This window comes from Haplochromis burtoni, unplaced genomic scaffold, assembly GCF_018398535.1.
Source record: "Haplochromis burtoni strain Fernald_Lab_line unplaced genomic scaffold, NCSU_Asbu1 Contig_314, whole genome shotgun sequence".
Classification (NCBI taxonomy): domain Eukaryota; kingdom Metazoa; phylum Chordata; class Actinopteri; order Cichliformes; family Cichlidae; genus Haplochromis; species Haplochromis burtoni.
In genome coordinates, this window is record NW_024582675.1 from 56,800 (window position 1) to 79,019 (window position 22,220).

General features: G+C 40.3%; 1 protein-coding gene across 1 annotated transcript in view; it reads left to right on the forward strand.

The window, feature by feature from the left end:
• The window catches only part of suclg2 (succinate-CoA ligase GDP-forming subunit beta), a 101,404-nt gene that overhangs the window by 12,697 nt on the left and 66,487 nt on the right, over positions 1–22,220 (forward strand). The window contains exon 2 of the mRNA XM_005941345.3: positions 4,417–4,558. Coding sequence (XP_005941407.1) covers positions 4,417–4,558 — 142 coding nt within the window. The remainder of the gene's footprint in view (positions 1–4,416; positions 4,559–22,220) is intronic.

Consider the following 22,220-nt stretch of genomic DNA (forward strand, 5'->3'; position numbering starts at 1 on the left):
GCACAGCAAACCTTGTGTCTATTCTTGTCATCTTTGTGTGTGCATTAAGAATAAGTAGAGCAGTAGTTAGGCTGAAGGACTGTGTAGGATCGTCTCTAGAGTGCTGCTGATGATAATTACTGTAGAGAGTGTGTCTCGAGGGACTGCAGGCCAGCTGCCTGCTTGCCTCCCTGCCTTACTGCCATACTGTCATCCAACACTTGCAGCTTTTTTGTTTTTTTTCCAGGGCAACCATGCAGTACTCAGATTATTTCTCTTCCTGTCAAGATGTCAGCACTATCATGACTTTCTTGTCTGAGTGCAGGATTAGAAATGGCTGAAACCATAACTGTTTCAATGATTAGTCCGAAAGGAATTTTAAAGTAGTGATATCTTTATATGGTTCACAGTATCTATTGTTAAGGTGGCAAATATATCTGTGCTCTGAGTTGCAGCATCTGGGGAATTGGCTAGTATAAAAGGTTTTGCAATACTGTAATTCCCATTTGACACTTTTCTTTAAGCCTTACTGTTTTCCTGTTACTCAACTTTGAAATACCAGAGTTTATGCAATAGCCTTGCATAAATATTAGCATTACAGAATGACAGTTAACTAAAATGTTCCTGTACTTTAAGATCTGTCAGTGATCGAATGTACCGTCCTCTCTGTTTAAATATTTTAAAAAAAGAAAGAAAAAAAGTAGTAGTAACGTAGGCGGGCAGTTAATTGATGTTTCTTTTTTAATTAAAACAAAGTAAATTGAAAATGAAATGAAAGCAATAATTAAGAAACGGTAATTACAACACTGTGATAAAGATTATTGTGCAGCATTTCCTTTGCAGTCATGCTGTTGTGTATCCTTGTTGTAAATCCATCACACTTCTTTTACAGTGGTACATTTTTGTTGCTCCCCAAAACCCAAACTTGCCGTTATATTTAAAGTTCAAGAAAATCTAGTGCAAAATTTCTATGAATTACTTTTGTTCACTTTCATAGCATTTCTTTTTGTCTCACCCATGTTACTCAGAGAACCAGGGTTATTTTGATGACCTTAAGTTTCCAGATTCGGAAACTAAATAAGCATCAAATAAACATGATTTAAATATTGACCTGCAAAATTTTAAATAAGACTTCAGCATTAATCAGCAGCCCTTACTTGAGGATTTTATGCCAAGGCACAGTGACCTCGTTATGGGGGTGCATGTTTGCTCAACACCATCCTACGTTACTTCACTATGTGGATTTTTACATTAATTTGTCTCCCATTTTTATATTGTTATCAGCAGTAAGAGCCCATCTTTGATACAGACTATTTGTCTGTGGATCTGCGACACAGTAAAATGTGCCTCAGGTTTCTTTCCATTCTCTGGTGTTTTGCCCAAGGTAACTGTCAGTGCCTGGAGGGCCACCTCAATCCCTACCTGACTTTCTCAGTATGCAGGGGTTGTTATTTTAGGAAGTCTGGATATCTTTTTCACCCTCGCTCACCCTTTCTTTGGGTGACAGTGAAGCCTTATTAGTTTGAATTTATTTAACTTTCCTGAGTAGTTTTTCTAGACCACAACAGTGTTTCTAATAATATATGCATAAGTCAAAGATAGTTGAAGATGCCTCCTGTGGAGGAGAATAAACACTGACACTTTTTATTTTATTTTTTCAGATTAAGTAGACAAAAATTAATTGACATGGTAACTGTTAATGAAAATAGTCACTGGTACAGACACTCAATTAGTATGCTGTTTTATGATGCTGATGTATTTGTGGATGACTCTTAACCTCTGTAAAAATGAAACCTCAAGTTAGAATAATACACTGCAGACTAATACATGAAATTGTTTCATGCACAAACTTGCACTTGTGTAGTTGAGGTTGACTACACACTGGCATTACTGATGAGCATAAGAGCTTGGATACTTTGCAAGTATCTATATACATACCATCTGACCATACTGTGATGCGTCTTAGGTCACTCGGATCAAAGCATTTAGCTGTCTGGTTAATACGTGTTGGTGTGATCTGATGATACTTCCTATTAAGGTGTTTAACCTGGCCCTGGGAAGGGTCCCATTTGCCACTTTCTTTTAAGCCCATTATAGAGTAAAAGATTGACAGATGGAGTTATTCATTTAGGCAGCAGAGCTGATCCTCCTGGGGCAAACAGTTGGGTGGCAACGGAAGTGGATGTTTTAAGAGAGAGGGCCCTGCAGGTACCTGACAGCAGTCAAGTGAGTCGGCAAAACAGAGGAAACGTGTTTTGCAGCTTGGTTTGTTAAGGCTGTGTGAGATTTTCCGCTAAAGTGGACATAAAGGAGTGAGCGACAGGCAGAAAAAAAGAGTAAAGTTTTAAAGTCATACACATCAGCCAAGTTTTTGGCCAATACCACGCAGTACAGTTAATTTCCTGCCCTTCCTTTGAACCCCATCCACGCACTGTGAAAGAATGACATTATCAGAATGTGCTGCATTAGAGGGATATGGGTAATAGACTTGGAAGCATATATGTGTACAGTACAAGCTGTAATAGCTAAAACATATAAATAGTGTAGTATTACAAACAGTACTGCAGAGGTGACCTGCACATGCCCCTGTTTAGTGTAGGCCAGTATACATCAGCGTGTGCTGCTCTCCAAGAAAACAACCTATTTTGGCTGTAATGAAGTCTCTCGACAGGCTCTCACAAGAGCTGGAATGGAGAAAGCATGCTAATAGTGTGCTGTGGCACAGAGAGGATTGGTTTTGGCACGAATTGTGGATTACTGGTCTTGCAGTTTTGTTTTCAGTCGAGGTCCACCGTTGATTGTAGATTGAAAAGGTTTAACTTGGCTATTGCCTATTTAAGGGACCATGTCAAGATCATTATCCTTTAATCACTAATAACCATTAAGTGCTAGTCGGGGTTACATTTTACTCCGTCTATCAGTAAATGGTTGAAAGAACATCTCTCTCTTTCAATTCCCTCACTCTTGTGTGTTTCCCCCCTTCGTGAATGATGGAGTGACTGATGACTTTAAAAAAACACACAGTGGCCTTTTCACGCCCCATGAACCACTGAATCAAATTGCAGCCTAAAAATGCGGACACAGTCCATGTGCGTGCGCTCAAGTGAACAAAAAATGGCTGCTATTGTTGCCTGTTTGGTCCCTACTGTAAGAAGCTTTCAAAAATGTAGTTTCTGCTCCTCTGTCTTTATTCCTCTTGAATTCAAACTACATTATTCATTCACTGCGCACGGGTCTCACGCTGTTTGCAAGTGTGAGCAAGAAACATATAAACATGTTTGCTTGCTTGCAAACATTTTTACCATAATCTGAAGAGGTCCAAATAGTTAAACATGACTTAGTACGCAGAAGAACATGATTCTGTTATGGCTGGGGTTTTTTTTTGGATTTTTTTTACCACATCACAAATCCTTAGTCTGTTTATGAAAAAGTCTATAAATAATTTGTTAGACTTATGTCATAAACTTTAGACAAAATGGCATTGTTTTGATTTTTTTTTTGTTTTGTTTTTTTTCTTGCCATGAGTCATCGAGAAATCGACAATGCTTCCTTAAGCACAGTTCCTGGTTTGTAGCATTTGACGTTGTTGCATTGATCTTTTGGCAGTCTGTTACTAACAGAGTTTCAATAGTACACAAAAGCAGTGGATTATGTCACAAGTGATCATTGTCTTCTACATTTTAGATCACTTATGTGGCCCTTATGCTCATGCAGGTGTCCCTGAATAACTAATGTATTCTCTAACAGCATCCCATCTCAGTTTAACTCGACTGAGTCAGCAATAACATATTGTGTTGCAGTCCTAATGTTATCCTGATGTAAGTTTAATCTTTACCGGGTAGACAAATAGAAATACTGAAGCATTCTTTCTGTGCCGGCCGTGATTTAGTTCATAGTTCTTGTTTTTCCTTTACTTTAATGGAGTTTCTCTTCTTAATGACTCCCCAAAGACCTTTGCTGTGGAAACATTTGCATCCAGGCTCACATACAAGCCTGCTGGTGCAGAGGGATTCTAACTCTAACACAGTCTATGTCTCACTGTCGCATTAAAAAGCCAATTTCTTTTTAATAGCAACAACAGCTGGAGCTGACAGGACCGGTGTCTTGCTGATGGAGCAAACGGCTTCTTAGCTGTCCTGCAGTTTAAGCCCAAATGCCTGCCTCATTACAGGAAAAGAGAGCGTAAAATAGTTGGAGAGGAGTGAGGAGAGGAGTAGAAGATATATCCTATACTTGCTATGTGTTGTTAGACATGTTTTGGTATTGTTTAATGAAAAAAAAAAAACACAGCAGAGTAGACAGGCTTGGTGATGTTAAGGTGAGGGAAAAAATTGCCATTGTTAGATGTGGTGGGAGCCTTTGAAATGGATACCTATTTGCACTATTAACTTTGTTTCATTTACACTTTTACTCTTTCTACCTCGATCTTTCATCTAGTGCACCTGGTTGAGTCCGAGGAGATGGCTGAATCTACAGGAGTACCAGAGCAAGAAGCTGATGCAAGAGAGTGGCGTAGCTGTCCAGCGCTTCTATGTGGCTGACACAGCTTCTGAGGCACTGGAGGCTGCAAAGAGACTCAGTAAGTAGAGGACACACATACACAGAGACATGTGATTCACTTATGTCAGCAGCTGCAATACGTTGTTGTTTAATATTGGTTTGTACCAGTGCTCATTCGTGGATTTCACTGATACATTACTTGAAGCTGTATGTTCAATGATTATTTGGGATCTGTCACAGTTTTTCACATTTATGGTAAAATGGTAAATGGCCTTATATAGCGCTTTTCTAGTCCCTAAGGACCCCAAAGCGCTTTACACAACCTGTCATCCACCCATTCACACACACATTCACACACTGGTGATGGCAAGCTACATTGTAGCCACAGCCGCCCTGGGGCGCACTGACAGAGGCGAGGCTGCCGGACACTGGCGCCACCGGACCCTCTGACCACCACCAGTAGGCAACGGGTGAAGTGTCTTGCCCAAAGACACAACGACCGAGACTGTCCGAGCCGGGGCTCGAACTGGCAACCTTCCGATTACAAGGCGACTCCCAACTCTTGAGCCACGATCGCCCCCAATTTAATGAAAAGCAATTTTAAGGTCAGTCTCAAATAAACTGGTGAGTCTGTGTTATAGTGGTCAGAATTGTGTTATTTCCAATTATTTTCATGCAGTATAGATTCAGCAAGTGCACTTGACTGTATTGCATTTGTAGCTCTCTTTTAAACACAGATGTAGTGAGGCAAAAGCTAATTCCTAATTATTCTCTTACTGTAGTTTTAATGAGTTAGTGTAATGGTAAACGGTAATTGTATTGCTGTACCCAGTAAAACCTTAACGGTCCTATTTGTGCCGCATGGCTCTTTGGCCCTGCTACCCAATGTGCAAATGGCTGTGTTTGCAATTTAACAAGGGTCGAAGTTTTATCATGTTAAATTCCATCTTTGCTGTTTGCGTACGTGTGGGAGCTTGTGTTTTTGTGGTAGTGCCTGCTCAGTTTTTCATCACGGCGTTCATCCATACTAATTTGTTTCGCAACCTCTCATATGAAGTTTCATATATAAGTGTCAAGCTTTTGTTTGGGTGTGTGTGCTGCCTCACACAGTCATACAATGTAAGGTAGTGGCCAAAATTGTGATTTTTCTTTTTCTGTTTTTTTACTTGTGGTACAAATTTTCACAGATGCATTGTAAGCACAGTGTTAAGCACACATACATATGTGTGTGAACCTACATCTGTCCTCTACCTTCCCTGTTCTACTTTCCTTTCACACACCAAATTGTCCAACACGTATAGTGTGTATTTCCACCCCCAGCTTTATATTTTATTCAGTGTCCTCTCTAGCTACAGCAGCAGCTTTCTGATAGTGCCTCCAGGTTGGTTGTCAGCCAGTGAGGTGCCACTCTTACTGCTGCCTTTGGGCTCAAGCGCCTGGGGCGCTGCTTTCAGTGGCCCTGGTTAAGATGCTGGCAAAGATAAACTGAATAGGGGAAGAGAATATATATTTTCATGACAGTATCTAGAATGTATTGCTTGGTAGGGGATGAAATGGAGAGTCAGAAAACTTGAACAGAAAAGTTCGAAGGGTAAAATGTAATTTTTCTGCACTTACATAGCTTATTTTACACATACCTGAATTTTAAGGCCATGTTTTTCTTGTTCACTCATTAACAAACACATTAAAACACAAATGGCAGCGTTCACCTGCCATCAGGAACAACTTGGGGTTCACTCTGTTGCTAGCTCTGCCATTAGTTTACATTCCACACTACCACCTAAATTACAGCACAACAGTGGAATGGACAGTCTAATGAAACCATCAGACAGCCTTAAAGGATTGTGTGCTCTCAATTCAGACAGCATTTGTCCATTGACAGTACATGCACTCACCAACCATTCACATTTTCAGGTTTTCTTTGTCATGCAAATACTGAAAGGTAATTTAAGTGAGTTTCAATGTGGCATGGTTGTAAGTGCCACATTAGTTAATGGGCTGGTCCGCGTATTTCAGGAACTGCTGAACTACTGGGATTTTTCCGCACAACCATCTCTTGGATTTCATAGAGAATGGTCTTTAAAAGAAGAAATATCCAGTGAGCAGCATTTCTCCGGAGAAAAATGGCTTGTTCATGTCAGCAGTCAGAGGAGAATGACCAGAGTGCTTCGAGCTGACAGGAACGAAACAAAGAATCACTCGTTAGAACCAGGGTATGCAGAAGACCGTCTCTGAAAGAAAAACATAATAGAACCTTGAAGAAGATGGGCTACAGCAGCAGAAGACCACACCGGGTGGCACTGACTCATTAAAGTTAGAGAGAAGATTGGAAAAACATTGCCTGGCTTGATTCTTGATGTCTGTTGCAGCATTTGGGGGTGGCAGCAGCTCAGGAGGTAGAGCAGGTCATCTACTGATTTGAAGGTTGGTGGTTTGATGCCAAACATCCTTGGGCAAGATACTAACCCCAAGTTGCTCTCTGATGCATCCATCTGAGTATGAATGTGTGCCAATGTTAGAGCACTTAAAGCAGGGGTGGGGAACTCCAGGCCTCAAGGGTTGATTTCCTGCAGGTCTTAGATCTGAATCAAGTGATTAGTTCATTACCAGCCTCTGGAGAACTTCAAGACATGTGGTACGAGGAGGTAATTTAGCCATTTAAATCAGCTGTGTTGGATCAGGGACGCATCTAAAACCTGCAGGACACCGGCCCTTCAGGCCTGGAGATCTCCCACCCCTGACTTAACGCATAGAAGAAAATGCTGGTGTGAGTAGGTTAATGTGACATGTTGTATAAAGCGCTTTGAGCGCTCCAGGACAGTAGAAAAGCGCTATATAAGAATCAGTCCATTTACGAATGACATTTGGATTGTGGTCATATGGCATAAACAACTTCCATCCTGCCATCATCAATTAAAGTGCTAATAGTGGGGAAATGGGTTTGGGAAATTATCTTGGTGCACTCTTAGTATCAGTTTAGCATTGTGGCCTCCACAGTCACCAGTTCTCAATTTCATGTAGTTTTATTGATCTTATTTCTTATCATATCATAAACAAATCGCATGAGCAGTCACAAAATTATGAGCTGAAAATTGGTAGGAACACATTCAAATTACAGCTCCCGCAGCTGACTGGGACCTTTTTTATGTTACTAATGCATTTCCAGTGTCCCTGACAACAAATATGTTAACCCAAGTTTTTGCAGTAATTTCAAGTCAGCTTGGTTAACCAATCCCTTGCTTCCCATAGTCCCTCAGAGCAGCTTTGCCCTAATATCTCTATTCATGCACTGGGCTTTGGTTGGTCCTTATCTGTGTGTGTCTTGCACTTTTTGTGCCCTTTGACTACTGCTGGCTCGCTAATAAAGCATGCAAGTGAGCATCCACATATGGTTCATTTCTTCAGACACACACTGACTGACTTTGTCTGGGCCATTTTAGGTCATACATAAATGTGTTAGAAAGTAAAAAAGACAGAGATTAATAGTCTTTAGTTGAGATTTGTGGTGCTGATATACAAGCCGAGGCTGTGCCAAGCTTTGTGTCTGAGGCTGTGATGGGAAGGCAGGGAATGGAGCCAGCCTAGGATGAAGATCTATTTCATGGCTTTCCACTGTAGAGGACACGTGGTATGGCTCTCCACAAAAGATATGGATGTTTGGGGTATCTGAGCTGATCAGAGTGACTCACATGGATTTCGATGTCCTGCTGTGAACCCCTGACGTACACACAATTGAATGAACTCATCAAACATTGAAGCACGGGCACAGATGAATGACATTCACGGAGTAGGCTTGCTTCTATGAGCACACAAACACTCAAACATTCACACCAACTAGTACACTCCTCTCTGCTCTCCTCTCTTAACCGTGAAGTGGTTAAATTGGCAGTTCAGTCACAGCAATGTTACACAGGAAAAAAAAAACTCATTCCTCTCATGGACTGTGGAGTGGTCCAGCTCAGGTAAGGTGGGCACAGACCGATTTGTTCTATTGCTGCTGAGGACCAACAGATTTTATCCTTCTCTATCAAAGCATTAAAAACATGTATCTGGAGCAGACTTTTAATTCGCTTTAACTTGAATGACACTCTTATGGGAGAGTTTGCATTGCGTCAGATGGGTGATTCACTACCAGGTAATGGCTCATAGAAAGTAGGGTTTGATTTCTTTAGTGTTGTACTGGGTGAGTCCTGCAGGGAGCTTTTGTGATGGCTGGTCCACTGGGACACTGAAAACGTTACCACACTAACTGCTGCTGTCGGTCCAAAACCAGTGACCCACATCCACTATTCACATTTACAAGCTACTAATTTTTGTATTTTGTGTGTGTATATGCATGTACAGATTACAGTTTACATCTACGAATTACACTTTTCCATCTAAGTATTTCTTAATCTAACCTTAATATGTAAATACTTTAAATGAAAGTTAGAGTTTGTACCATATTGCCTGATAATGCCTGATTTGGAACAGATTGTTTTCTTTAGGTAGATTTTCATCACCATAACCCCAAAATTTTAATATGCAAGTAGGAAATCAATCCTGTCATTTGAAGACTGCATCGTCTCAGATGCTGTGCCTGGAGCGACCCCCTGCTTGGGCTTACAGCAACCTGATGCTCGTATTCCCACGGGGATCACTTTGAGCTTCCACCTTCCACATCTGTTCTTTTTGTTCCTTCAGCTCCTGGTACTTCTCGACGTTCTCATGCTCCTTCTTGGGATTACCACATCTATCACAGCTAACGTTTTTTGCTTGTCAGCCACCACCATGTCACCGTGGAACTGCTTAAAGTTGAATTCCTGCAGGATCTTAGCTCTGCTGTTCTCGAGCAGTTTTGCTTGTATGTTCCGTGTGGATGTTGGTACGTCTTGCCTATATTGGACAGAGATCTTTTTGTACACTATCCTTGCTATATAACCGATCAGCTGCAGACCAGTTTTATTTTATATCTCCTTGAGTTTATTCAGATAAAGTGCATAACACGATCTTGTTACAATGGAATGTTCTCCTGGGAAACTTTGCGCCCTGGCATTCATGTGGATGTTAGCTTGACACATACTGCTTACCTAAGCATTGTGCAGACAAAGCACAGCACACTATAGCAATGACGCTTTCCATAGGGACCCCAAGTAGGACAGCGTGGCCTGCCTCAGAGTATCACAGGCTCACAATTGTGTACAAAGCCCAAGGTGTTGACCCAGCTTTCAAACTCATCAGAGCCACCTTTAATCCAAAATTTAAGGTGCAGGCCAGAGATGATTCCTATCTAGGAGCCACAACCCAGCAGTTCACTGGGCCTAAAAGATCTTTGGGCAACATCCTACGCCAGAAACAGCACATCCCAGATATCCTGTGTCCATGCCAAACAGGGCAAAGTGGTTTTAGTGAAATTAAAACCTAACTAGAAGGAACGGTGCCGTCTTAAAAGCGTCTTAATATAAACACCATTGCTATTTTTTGTTCTGCATACTGCACTTTATAAAGACAGTTTAAAGAAATAACTTTTTAGTGCATTTTTGAAAGCGCTGTTTCTTATCTGCTAAGGCCTAAAACTTTCATAGGCAGAGATTTTTCACAAATGCTTTGTTTGAGATGTCACAGTAACTGCAGTAATGAATATAGATTTTGTGTTTGCCTTCGAAGCAGATTTGCACGGCCATGCACACAAATATACAAACACACATACCTGTGCCCTGCTACTGCCAAAGAGAATATGATTATGCAGTCCACTTTGTGTGTCGCCACCCGCCTGACAGATGCATCTGCAGAGCAAATCTTGATGGATTTTCAGTCTGAATTCTAAATCAAAACCACATTTTCCCTCTCTTTTCTTGGTATGAAAGCCCTTCATGTCTGCCATTTCCTCTGCCTCCCACAGAACTCGTTCATTGACAGAGCAGTGATGGGAAAAAACATCGGTCTGGATTCTTATCTTAACCGCATGTTGAGCCTGTGTGATGAATGGGAGCAACATATACTTGTGTATATGTACAGCTTACATCAGATGGCAAAGTGTTCTCTTTTAGCATTGTCATCTTCCTGACTTTCCTTTCAGAAATTGTGCTGCAGTCATATTCTCTGCGTCCTTCATTTTTCCCTTTCTTGTTTTCAGTTTTATACTTTAATCTTTTCGTACTCCTCGCTCACCTCAGTCTCCCTCTGCTGCTCTCTTCCTCTCTTTGTGCTTAGCACAGCCTCACTGCCAGAATGACAATTAACAGAGGAAGGAAATATTTTAATTTATTTTTTTTCCCACTGCTATGAATATTCAGTGTAAACAGTTTTTATGCATGGCTGTCAAATCTCATGTGTGCTTATTAAAAGGATGGTTGGTTTGATATGTTGGCTTACTGAATAATAGCAAGCTACCTTGACATTAGCCAACCCTTTGATGAGGCAGGTTTATGTGTGTGTTTATGCAGTTTTGCAAATTTGGTTATTCTTGTATATTTTGTGATGTTGCTGGATAGGAGAGGGAACGAGAGCTCTATGGGATGTTCCCAGCTCACAGACACATTTACATTGGTTTCCACTTTTTTCCCCTCTGAAGTTCAGGTACTTTAAAAGCACTCAGATTGTCGGATGACATAGACGTCAATCTCAGAATAAAAACTGTGTGTGTGTGTGTGTGTGTGTGTGGGAGTGGGAGGGGGAGGGGGTTATTCTATATATAGTGGTTTATGTTCTTAGAAGTGAAAGAGGCTCTTTTGTTGGTCAGGATCTATTGTACTCAAGGGAAAGAAGCTCATATTGTTTTTTGTACGTATTGTATCAGTAAAACTAGCTTCCACACATTTTGTTGAACTTTGAAGTGAACAAAAAACCCAATATAAACAACAGCTAAATAACAACCTAATTACAGCTGCATACAATAGTTACATGGGCTGTAAAAGCCAAAAATTCTGTCAGATGTGGAAATTTGCAAAAGTCTTAAGCCACCCCTCATTTTTTAAAAAGTATTTTGTCAGGAAGATTTTTTTTTTTAAATTGTTCTTTGGGAATCACCTTGTTGGTGCTGGTACTGTTTTTATGCTTGTCAAACTCCGCTGTTTTTGGCTTCTTTTTTTTTCTAGATTCATTGCTAATGGGAACAAAATGGGAACAAATTTGTTTTTGTGAAAGGCTGCTAGTATCAAAATTATCATAATAAAATAAACTGTTTACGGCAATATTTTTTTCATCGTTTTGATGGTCACTGTAGTGGCTGTATTAATTTCTTAAAGTGCTCTCTTTCTCTTATATGTAATATAACCACACTACGGACAGACAAGCGCCTGTTTTTATGTGTTGTCGTTAGCAACAACGACGGTAAAACCATCGCGTGTCCGCTTGTTTATTTTCCATATAAACCTTTCACAATAAAGCTCAAGCTCCTGTTGAGACTTTTCAAAATAAACTGAATCACGTGCAAGATGCAGAGTGTTTACGGATGAGAAGTAAAAAGGAGCTGTCAGGTGCTAAAAAATAAACCTTGGACTCAAACGTTAGAACAGGCTTTTCCCCGCAGCACGGCGTCTAATGAATACTCGCAAAGAAAACGGCGGTCGTTACAACTTATGTCTAAAAATGTATCGTTTCAAGCATCGGTTAAAACACTCGACTTCAGGTACATGACGCGCAGCTGGAAACACTTCCCGCAAGTTGAGCTGCCCGAGATTCACAGAATTTACAGAAAATGTTAAATGTTTGTGATTTATATCGTTATCGGGACGATAGATGTCTTATATCGGGATATGAGATTTTGGTCATATTGCACAGCCCTACAGTAGTATTATCGATCCATCCATCCATCCATTCGCTTCCGCTTATCCTTTTCAGGGTCGCAGGGGGCGCTGGAGCCTATCCCAGCTGTCATAGGGCGAAAGGTGGGGTACACCCTGGACAGGTCGCCAGTCTGTCGCAGGGCTAACACATAGGGACAGGCAACCATTCACTCACATTCACACCTAGTGACAATTTGGATTAATCAGTTAACCTATCCCCACAAGCTGCATGTCTTTGGACGGTGGGAGGAAGCCGGAGTACCCGGAGAGAACCCACGCAAACACGGGGAGAACATGCAAACTCCACACAGAAAGACCCCGGCCTGATGGAGGAATTGAACTCAGGACCTTCTTGCTCTGCGGCAACAGTGCTAACCACCGTGCCACCGTGCTGCCCAGTAGTATTATAAAATACTATATTTTTATCACATGCATGACAACATGATCATAATTCGGTCGTGGGAAAAAAAAAAAGTGTCCCGCTGTATTTCCTGTTCACTCCTTACTTGAATGATCTTTAAACCTTAGAGCTTTCATCAGACTGTCATTCTCTAACCAAACCTTAACCGCCACATCTCCGTATCTCAAGTTTCCATACGCAGCACAACCTCATCAAAGCTCAACCTATATTTACGGTATGTTGAACCAACACTTTCTGTACTCTTCATATGAAATATGCTTAGTGTAGTGAATTCAGAAACTGTGCTTCTATCAGATGCAGTAAATGAATTAAATGTAGGTTATATGCTCGTTTAGATGATTGGTGTTTGTATGTGTAATGTTGCTCCAGCAGCCAGTTTCTGATATAATCACTGCAACCATCCTAGTTTTGTGTGACTGGTTTTGAACTGTCTTTTTTTTTTTTTGTATCAGATATACGTTTGATTTGTAGTACATGCTCCATCCGTTCAACATCGGAAGAATAACAGCATGAATGAGCATTTTGTTTTTCATCCATTTTTCGTGGAATCTGGATTTTCAGGGTCGACTCAGTACTTTGAGTGCTTAGGTGATTTCCTGCACAGCAAGTTTAGCATTTTCTTTTTCAAGTTTTCTTCAACAAAATTGGAACAAAAAAAATAAATCAGTTCTTTCCATTTCTGAACTACTTGGCTCCTGTAATTGTTGCTTGCAGGTGTATTATTTATATTTGTCTTTCTTCATAATTCAGCAAAATGTGGAAATTCAACAAGAGTATATTTGACAGACTTTAGGCAAAGCACCACTTTTGTGTAGATGCCAAAATATATGTGGGAAAGGCTTGATATTTCAGTAGATGCTGAAACAGTTACTGCTGACGTTTTGATTCACTATTTGTTTAACAATTGTAGGATTGAACAAGTTATTTTACTGCTATTTTATTATCAGTATTATTATTGCATTAGAACCACGTAACAAGCATTGCATTAAAGCATTTATTGAAGCTGTTAACATTACATTAAAGTCTGTTATTTCAGGTGGTATCATAATCATATAATAGTCTTTCATTGCAGGAGCAACTGTAATCATTTTATACACATTGCATTTTGGTGCTTATTAAAGAGTTGAAGCTCGGTCAGTTAATTGATGGTCAGAAGCTTCGTCCGGCGCGATGTCCGGCCGATCTATTGAGTAAAGTGGCCTAGAGCTATGGAAAGATTGCATACACGCTTACAATACATATATCACATATAATCTAGAAACAGGCCTGAATAAAGGCCTGAGTGTATTCAACAACCTGCTGCGTTTGAGTTTGCTTGGTAACAGATGACTCAGAATAAGTCAGGAAGTATACTTCTGAAATGTCTTTGTTTCCTCTGTAAAGTGTGCATTTTTTGGTGGTTATTTTGAGGAGCTGTCTGGATGAAGCTTTTTGAATAACCGGGTTATTCATTGTTATCTTTTTCTTTTATATTCTTTTATTAAGTTTTAAGTAGTATCATTTGATTAAAACATTTATTCAATATATTATACATATAGTTTCAGTTGTGTACGTGCGGGCCTTCGGTCTGGTGGAAAGGTTACAAGGTTTAGCTGGTGAGGTGAGAGGTGAAACTGAGTGCATTTCAGGTCGACACAAACGCACACCCACACGTCAGACGGGTTGATACATCACAATAGTTCATTAGTCTTAACTAAACTGCCAGTCTTACAAGGTATGACATAACACACACATACACTTTTGCTGGTGATGCGAATGGTTCCACTTCCTCTGGCAGGGTGCAGAGAAACATTTACACCTCCGACTGAGCCTGGCGCTGCTGTATGAGATCATCTAGAGGGTACCATATGCCTCTACACCAACCCCACACACGGCCTAGCCAGTGCCATCTGTCATGAAAATGCACTTTTCCACCATGGGCATCACCACAAGTCATTTTGAGGAGTTCCTTATCCAACCATGACGCACCTCACCTGAGTCCTCCCTCACGCTCCCCTCCGATCTGTCTAGACTGGCCTGTTTGCCACCAGAAATTCTGTGCTGTGCTTTCTCTGTTTATTTTTTTTGTTCTTATTTTTATTTAATATTAGATAATTGGGGTGTTTGTCGATCATTATAGCTGCTTGAACATCTTGTTTTATTGTAGCTTTATTTCTTAATAAACATGGGACATCGTTGCATTGGATTAATACAAAAGGTTGAGCATGAGGCATTCTTAAAATTCCCTATTACATCAGATTTGTTTTTTTCCTAATGAATAATGCAAGTAAAGATGTGTGCTGGTTAAATCTTAGTGAAAAATAATTTAACAGCAATTATTGTATGTGTGTTCAGTTACTGTTCAATTATAAAGTGCCAGAACTGCATAAAGTCATTGGGGCTAAACTGACGGGCTAGAACTTTGTTGTGAAGGTCAAGATTTCTTATTCAGCTGATCACACCTTCATAGCTGATAAATTGTATGACTCGTCAGACTTGGTGGTAACACTCGGCAGCCGTGTGCTGTTCACACTGAGGATCTAAAAATGAAGCAAACAGATCAGGCTCGGGTGGTTTCTATTTTTTTCCAAACCTTCACACCTTCCTGACATTTCACCAGGCTTAATGCTCCACTATGGTACTTTGTAGTGTAGTTGGGGGATATGACTAATTACTCGATTCAATGGTAGGGCTGGGCCATGTTATACCGTTCACGGTAATACCGGTATAATGTTAGGCAACCTTAGGAAAATGAAATATCGCAATAGAATATGAGTAAAACGCGTATGCGCAGTGCCTTTGTTTTCATACGCACATGGCCGATTGTTGAGTGAAACAGATGAACCAGAATTGGTTTGTAAAAATGGTGCAACTTCAGTGATGTGGAACTGGTTTGGTGTTTGTCCGTCAGATACACGACAAAGCACATTTTTTTGCAGAACATGCAAGCGGCCGTCGTTATTGTCGTATTTGTCGGACTAAGATGCTCTTAAATCTGGGAGTAATCTGGGTCCTAAACTCCGTATGCTTCAGGTCAAACGAACACTGCAGCATCACTGAGAGTTAAAAACTGTCTAAATTCTTTCATCTTTAATAAAACGATCAGCATTGCTGCTTTACCAGGTGTAACTATGAAGTTTAACTTCCAGGCATCCATGAAAACAAAATTTATTACATTTAACGGAGTTAGAAGTTAGCAGGAAGTTAGCTCGCTAGTTTCGCTAGTTACCTAAGCATGACATTGCATGTTCTGACTAGGGCTGCCACAAACGATTATTTTGATAGTCGACTAGTCACCGATTATTTATGCGATTAGTCGACTAATCAGATCATCATCCACTGGACGTAAAACTACAGCTTATTGCACCAGCAGCATCTGCTCTTATATAACTATCATTAGCTTACAGCTTTAAGCTTTTAAGGTGCTAACTAAAAATAAAGACAAGATGATAGTTTATTCAATTTTAATGAAATTTGCAGATTGTTTCGGTAAAGTTTAATAAACTCCTTGCTATCTAAAATATAACAGGACACCGGAGTATATTCTCCAGCATCTCACACTTCTGATAATCAGCTGTCTGCTTGACGTTTATTCAGCTGTGTAAAAACTATAACTTTAATCTCAGCCAAACCGATTTACTCAGGAACAAATAAAATACTAAAAAAAAAAAAGCCAAACAACAACATTTTTAATTTATCTAAGTGACTCATATATATTTAACCTGAGTAGCGAAAGACGGCGGTGGGTTTGAAAACAATTTGCCGGGAGTCCGGTGTTCTCACGGCGCTAGTGACCTAGCCCCCGGCTAGCTATCGAGCTAGTGGGTAACAGACGTCTCCGAAAACGTCGGAGCGCTTTTGAAAATATGTGGTGTCCTGATAAACTGAGCCGATATTTGAGGTTTACACAGCTACATTCTCGCCTGAAAATATGTTAAACGTTTATTTTGTGACCCAGAAAGAATAATAAGAGTAATATTAAAACTAACTAGCTACCGCCATTGTTGGAAACTAAGCTGGGCCGCGCTATGAATTCTGGGACACAGCTGCTTCTTCTTCTTCGGGGTTTAACGGCAGCTGGCATCCTTGTACATGCAGTGCTGCCATCTTCTGTTTCAGTCCGTTATTACACTCTTAAATCCTGCTATTATTCCTGCGTCTTTTGCGATCTTACAAAGCTTCAAACGACATGTCGACTATTAAATCAGTCGTCGACGATTTTGATAGTCGACGTAATCGTGACTAGTCGACAAATCGTGGCAGCCCTATCTGACTGAGAGATTTCTGAAAAAATCAAACGTACAGCTCTGCTATCACTTCCAACATAAATGAAGACAGGAAACTAAACAGCAGTGACGTTTGTAGGGTTACTGAAGTTGGGCTAGCTGGTATATAATGATGTGCTACGTGATCGCTAGCGACACAGCTATGTTAGCATAACATAAACAGTGAAGCTGGAGGACGAACACTAACACTTTTCCACTTATAAAAGTTAACGTGAAGGTTCCTCATGGTTAGAGACAAATGCAATCGCATGGCAGGATGCTGTAAACGGACCAAACTTCAGTCAGGAGAACAACTGAGATAATCCATCCACAATACGAGGTTAGTCATTAATATACTGCAACAACATGGGAATAGAGCAGCTGCCAGAGAATTCAACATTAATGAATCAATGGTACAGAAGTGGAGGAAGCAAGAAGAATGAGTTTAATAAAGTTTGATTTATCTGACTGCTTTGTTTCGCTTAATGTGCCTTATAATCCCGTGCACCTTATGGTCCGAAAAATACGTACTGCACACTGCAGTTTAATGTTGCAAAGCACCTCTTTTTAACTTCAGTGGATATTATACATGGTTATGCTCAGGATATGTCAGCCCATTTCTACTGGAAATGCCTTTTGGTTAAACTTTCAGCAAGGAATTTGCATTTGCACTGTTACATTTTTATAAAGCTTTAATGTACATAAAAACCAACTTCTTGTTTAAGTGAAAATAAATGGAAGGTTGTTTTTTTTGTGCTAATGTTGTGGAGTTGTATTTTGTCTCGCATCAATTATATCGTCAGTTATATCGTTATCGCAAATTTTCAAATATATATCGTGATAAATATTTTTGCCATATCGCCCTGCTCTATTCAATGGTTAAACTAGGTAGACTAGTCTGTCAAACTAGTGCCATTACACAGCTTTTTTTTTTTTCCCAGTGAGGCAGTAAATGTTACATTATAGCAGACTCCACTGATGAAAGTCGGTATTTTTGTTTGCAAAAGTCAGAAAATGGAGCACAGACTTTTCTAAGTGTTAAAAATCACTGCTTTAGTCAGCAAAGCCTGGCAGGTTGGAAATGAGGTCTTTCTTTTTCAGTATGTTATTTTCTTAAGTAGCAGTGTTTCTTGCACAAATAGGTACATTTAACAGTCATCAGAGGGAAACCCAACCTGCCACCTCGTCTCAGAAATGAACATCTGCTGTAAATGGCACTATATGAAGCGATATTTGTAAGCAAGGTCTGGATGAGTCAAAATTGAGTACTTTGGCCATGATCACCAAAGGTGTGATTAGAGTAAATATGGTTTACAATTTTATGAAAAGAAAAGCTTGAAGAATTAAAGTGGAAAATTCTTGACTTTAAGCCTCTAAGGCAGCTACTGTAGTGGCAGAGGAAACATTGCACGGATAGAGGGAAGACGGCATTTGTTTAAAGAGCAGTAAATACTGGATGCAAATGTCATGCAGTCAGAGGATGAAGTAAAGGCCTGAATGGAGAATCATCCTGGGAAGTTATGAGTGGAAACATTTTGGATTCAGCACCACAGATCGAAAGGGTGTGGATGGAGGAAAGACAGTTTGCTCTTTTGTATAAAGGCAGCTGTCTTGCATCGACACAACCACAATAACATATCCAACACTGCATCTTAGCTTGCCATTGAATTGAATTAGTGGAAATTTTACTAAATGAAATGAATTTTACATCTTAAGTAGTTTAAAATTAGGTTACATGAGATGCATTCAAATGAAGTGAAATACATTTCATTATCTTTTCTTTAATTCAAACTTGAATGAAAAATGAATGCGAGTGCCAATCCAACTGTGTGTTTTTTTTCTTCTTCCTTTTTTGGATTTCAACCAGAGAAATAAATAGAAATCTGCAGATATTGCTGACTTCTCGAAAGCTTGTGCTTGGCAGCTACTACACCTGACCTGCATGAAACAGACTGTGAACTAACAGATTTTATATGCATAAATATACATTAAGCAAAAATGGTGAAAATTGAATTGATGAACAAACTGCTATACATGTAATTGAATCTAACCCACTGTACAAACGTGAGCTTTGATTGACTTGGTATCATATATGTATTGTAGGACTTGACAATCAGAAATATGTTGAAACCTTGTCGTGGGCTTTGAGTATTTATATGGCACATTAGCGTTACTCATGCTTCAGTTCACTTGAGCTCTTTTATGCCTTTGTGTCCCAAAACTTGTGCAGTTGTAGAGCCATTATCTGAATAATACTCAGCCTAAATTGCATGTTTTATTAAGGCTATTCCATGATTCATTGAGCAGTGAATTTGTAAGAAGCAACGCAGTGATATTTTCTCTCTGTTGTGTGTGTGTGTGTGTGTGTGTGTGTGTGTGTGTGTGTGTGTGTGTGTGTGTGTGTGTGTGTGTGTGTGTGTGTGTGTCTTCTCTCCAGTTCACATCCAATTTTTGCCTACCTTGATTTGGATAGCAGTGCTGTGTAAGACCTGGGTCTTTTGTCATCAAATTCTATTATACTCAGCTCTGTGTGTGATAACTCTCCCGTTCTATCAATGACAAATGTTTGGACATATCTTGCACTTCAATAGAGGGTTGAAAACGGGGGGAAAAAGGTACTGTACACATCGCGTGCACATGGGGCCCTTCTTCCTTTTCAGCGAGGGACAGACAAATATTTTACTGTCAAACATGGTTAAAACACGGAAAATGGCCAGACCTCTCCTCGCTGTGCACATCCTCCCTTCTCATTCACACTGTCCCCACTGGAGCTGCTTCATGCACTTCAACATTTCAAGCGCCTTTTAAGACCACTTTCATCTTCCCCCTTCAGAAAATGAGGCAGAGTCTCTGGTGAAAAGCGCTGACAGTAGCAGTTAGCGTTGAGTAGTGTTGGCTCAACCACAGCTCTTTTTCTTCTGTCTTTGTCTGAAGTATTGAGAGATGAGACGACCCTCTCAGAAGTTGGTCTGTGTGACTGTGTAGACCAGCTGGAGCCCTCATTGCGTCCTCTCCTCGTTGGTCTGCTGGACAGAGGACACCGAAGCAGCTGCTCATCTATCAAGCCACTTGATGTTACAACGGGTTCTCGCACTTCATGAGAATATGCAGCCTGAGCCTCTGAATTTTGCGCTTGTTTCGCTGCCATCTTTGTGCTCTTGCTGCCAGCAATTTCCATCAGAGTCTTTGTCATTTCCACCTCTACTGTTTCCAGTGTAAACATTATGTGGTGAGTGGAGCTGTGCTGAGATTGGGTCTGTTTGGTGTCAACCATTCAGATGGGTGAGCTTGTGAACACTGAACACACAGGGGAAGATGTATTTGCTAGCTCACTACCTCTTTTTTGACATGCAAGCCTATATATGAAAGAGCTGTTTAAGCGGTTCATGTCTTGAGTCTGTGGCTTCCAGATAGTGGTGTGTTCAAAAAAAATGTCTATCTTTTGGATATTTAATGTTTGCTGACCAACAGTGCATAATTAGTAATACTCAGTCTTTGTGTTGACTGCACAGTGTAATGTATAGTTTGCAGTAAAAACATGATTGGAAAATCCGTCAGGTCATTGACTGCAGCTGCTAAGAGACTGATATGAAATATTTGCGCCCAAATGATAAGAAACTGACAAATTTGTAGCTGTTAGCTGTAATTTGGCATGCCTCAGCCTTTTCTCCAATTTCCCTTAATAATAACTTCTTGATTGCCATCCTACCACTGAGACCATTTCTGATGAGGGTTAAGGGCAAGTCTTTCAGATACAATTCATCCTTTGTCTTCTACTTGTCCAGTTTCCTCAATATTTTTTAAGAACGCACTGCACACCATGCTGAGATGTGCCGCATGTTTGGGTAATAGCACTTTGGAAATCACCGTGCTGTTCCAAAAATATTTTATGCCTGTCAGACTGTTATCTTTGGCAGTTTTCCTAGAGTCAAATAATAAAATGAGAACAAATTGTGTTTTGGCAAGAGGCTTAAGTGCCTAAAGATACAATTTAAAATGGGTTCTTTGGTAAATTGTCTGTTATGTGTAGAGACAATACTGGTTCATCCCATTTAGAACTTGTTGCACACGTTCTAAATGGGATGAGTTACATAGCTCTTAAATTGTGATTGTGAAGTTAAAACAGCATTGGAGTTTCTTATGTATTGAAACCACACAGTGCGCTGTTGCCTTCTTCTTCTTTAGTCACTCTTTTCAGCCTTGTAATGTCTTTGTCACAGAACTATCCAGTTATATATGTTGTATACTATATACGTGTGAAAGTGTCTTTTTTCTTTTCTTCCACAGTACGTGTTGACTTTATTCATATTTAAGTCGTGAGTGTATTATAGCATGAGTGTGTTTTGAGTGTTTTGAGACGTACAATGCAAAACTTTTTTTTTTTTTTTTTACTGTACATTTGTTTATTTTTCTTTCCCATATGATTTTTTTTTTTCATTCGTCCCTTACTTCAGGCTGTTGCTGCTCACTCCTACTCGCAGCTCCCCCTATTTTTAGTATTTCCTAAACACCCCCTCAAAATGTGCCCAGACCTTCTGTAAAATCATCATAGATGGTACTCATTTGCCAGTTTAATCACATCGGAGGGGATAAGTAAACAAAAGCAGGTTGTTAGCTGGAGCCAACTGCAGATATCTGCGTCTCACCGTCTCACTCACTGCAGGGCTCCTGCTGATGGACTGAACAGCTCTCGCCCCTCCATAGTGCTGCTCTGTCACACAGGAAGACAGATGTTAGCCTGCAGTTTTTCACTACCTGCCAAGATAACACGCATAGCACGCAATGAGGAGAGAAAGTGGGGGTGGGGAGGGGGTGTGAAACAAAAGGTTATTAACACAGACACAGCGACCCGCCGACTTGGAGACAAAGCAGAAAACCACCCGTAGGCAGCATGATAGCTGTGAAGACACATGCGCATAAAAACGTCGAGAATTTTCAAGCACAATATGAGCGTTCCAAAATAAACAAGCAGATGCACATTATACTGCCCTCTCCAAGGACCTGTTGTTATCCATTACATTAGCTGGCTCTTAGGTCTTGCGTTGGTTTTAAAAAGGGGGAAAAAAAGCAATGCATCTGAAATTGTCTTAACAGCTGTAAATAGGCTTTGCAGGGTAAAGCAGCCTGTCTCTCAAAGAGCTGATTTCCGTAAGCAGCTTAGTGTTTCCACCTCCTCATTACGCACCACAACCTTTTCATGTTGTGGGTGAGATGTGGAATTATTTTTCACACGTCTTCTCTATCGTATTAGGATGATACTAATGTGCCAGTGAGCGTGCCGCCTATTGTTTGTTGTCAGGGCACATCGGG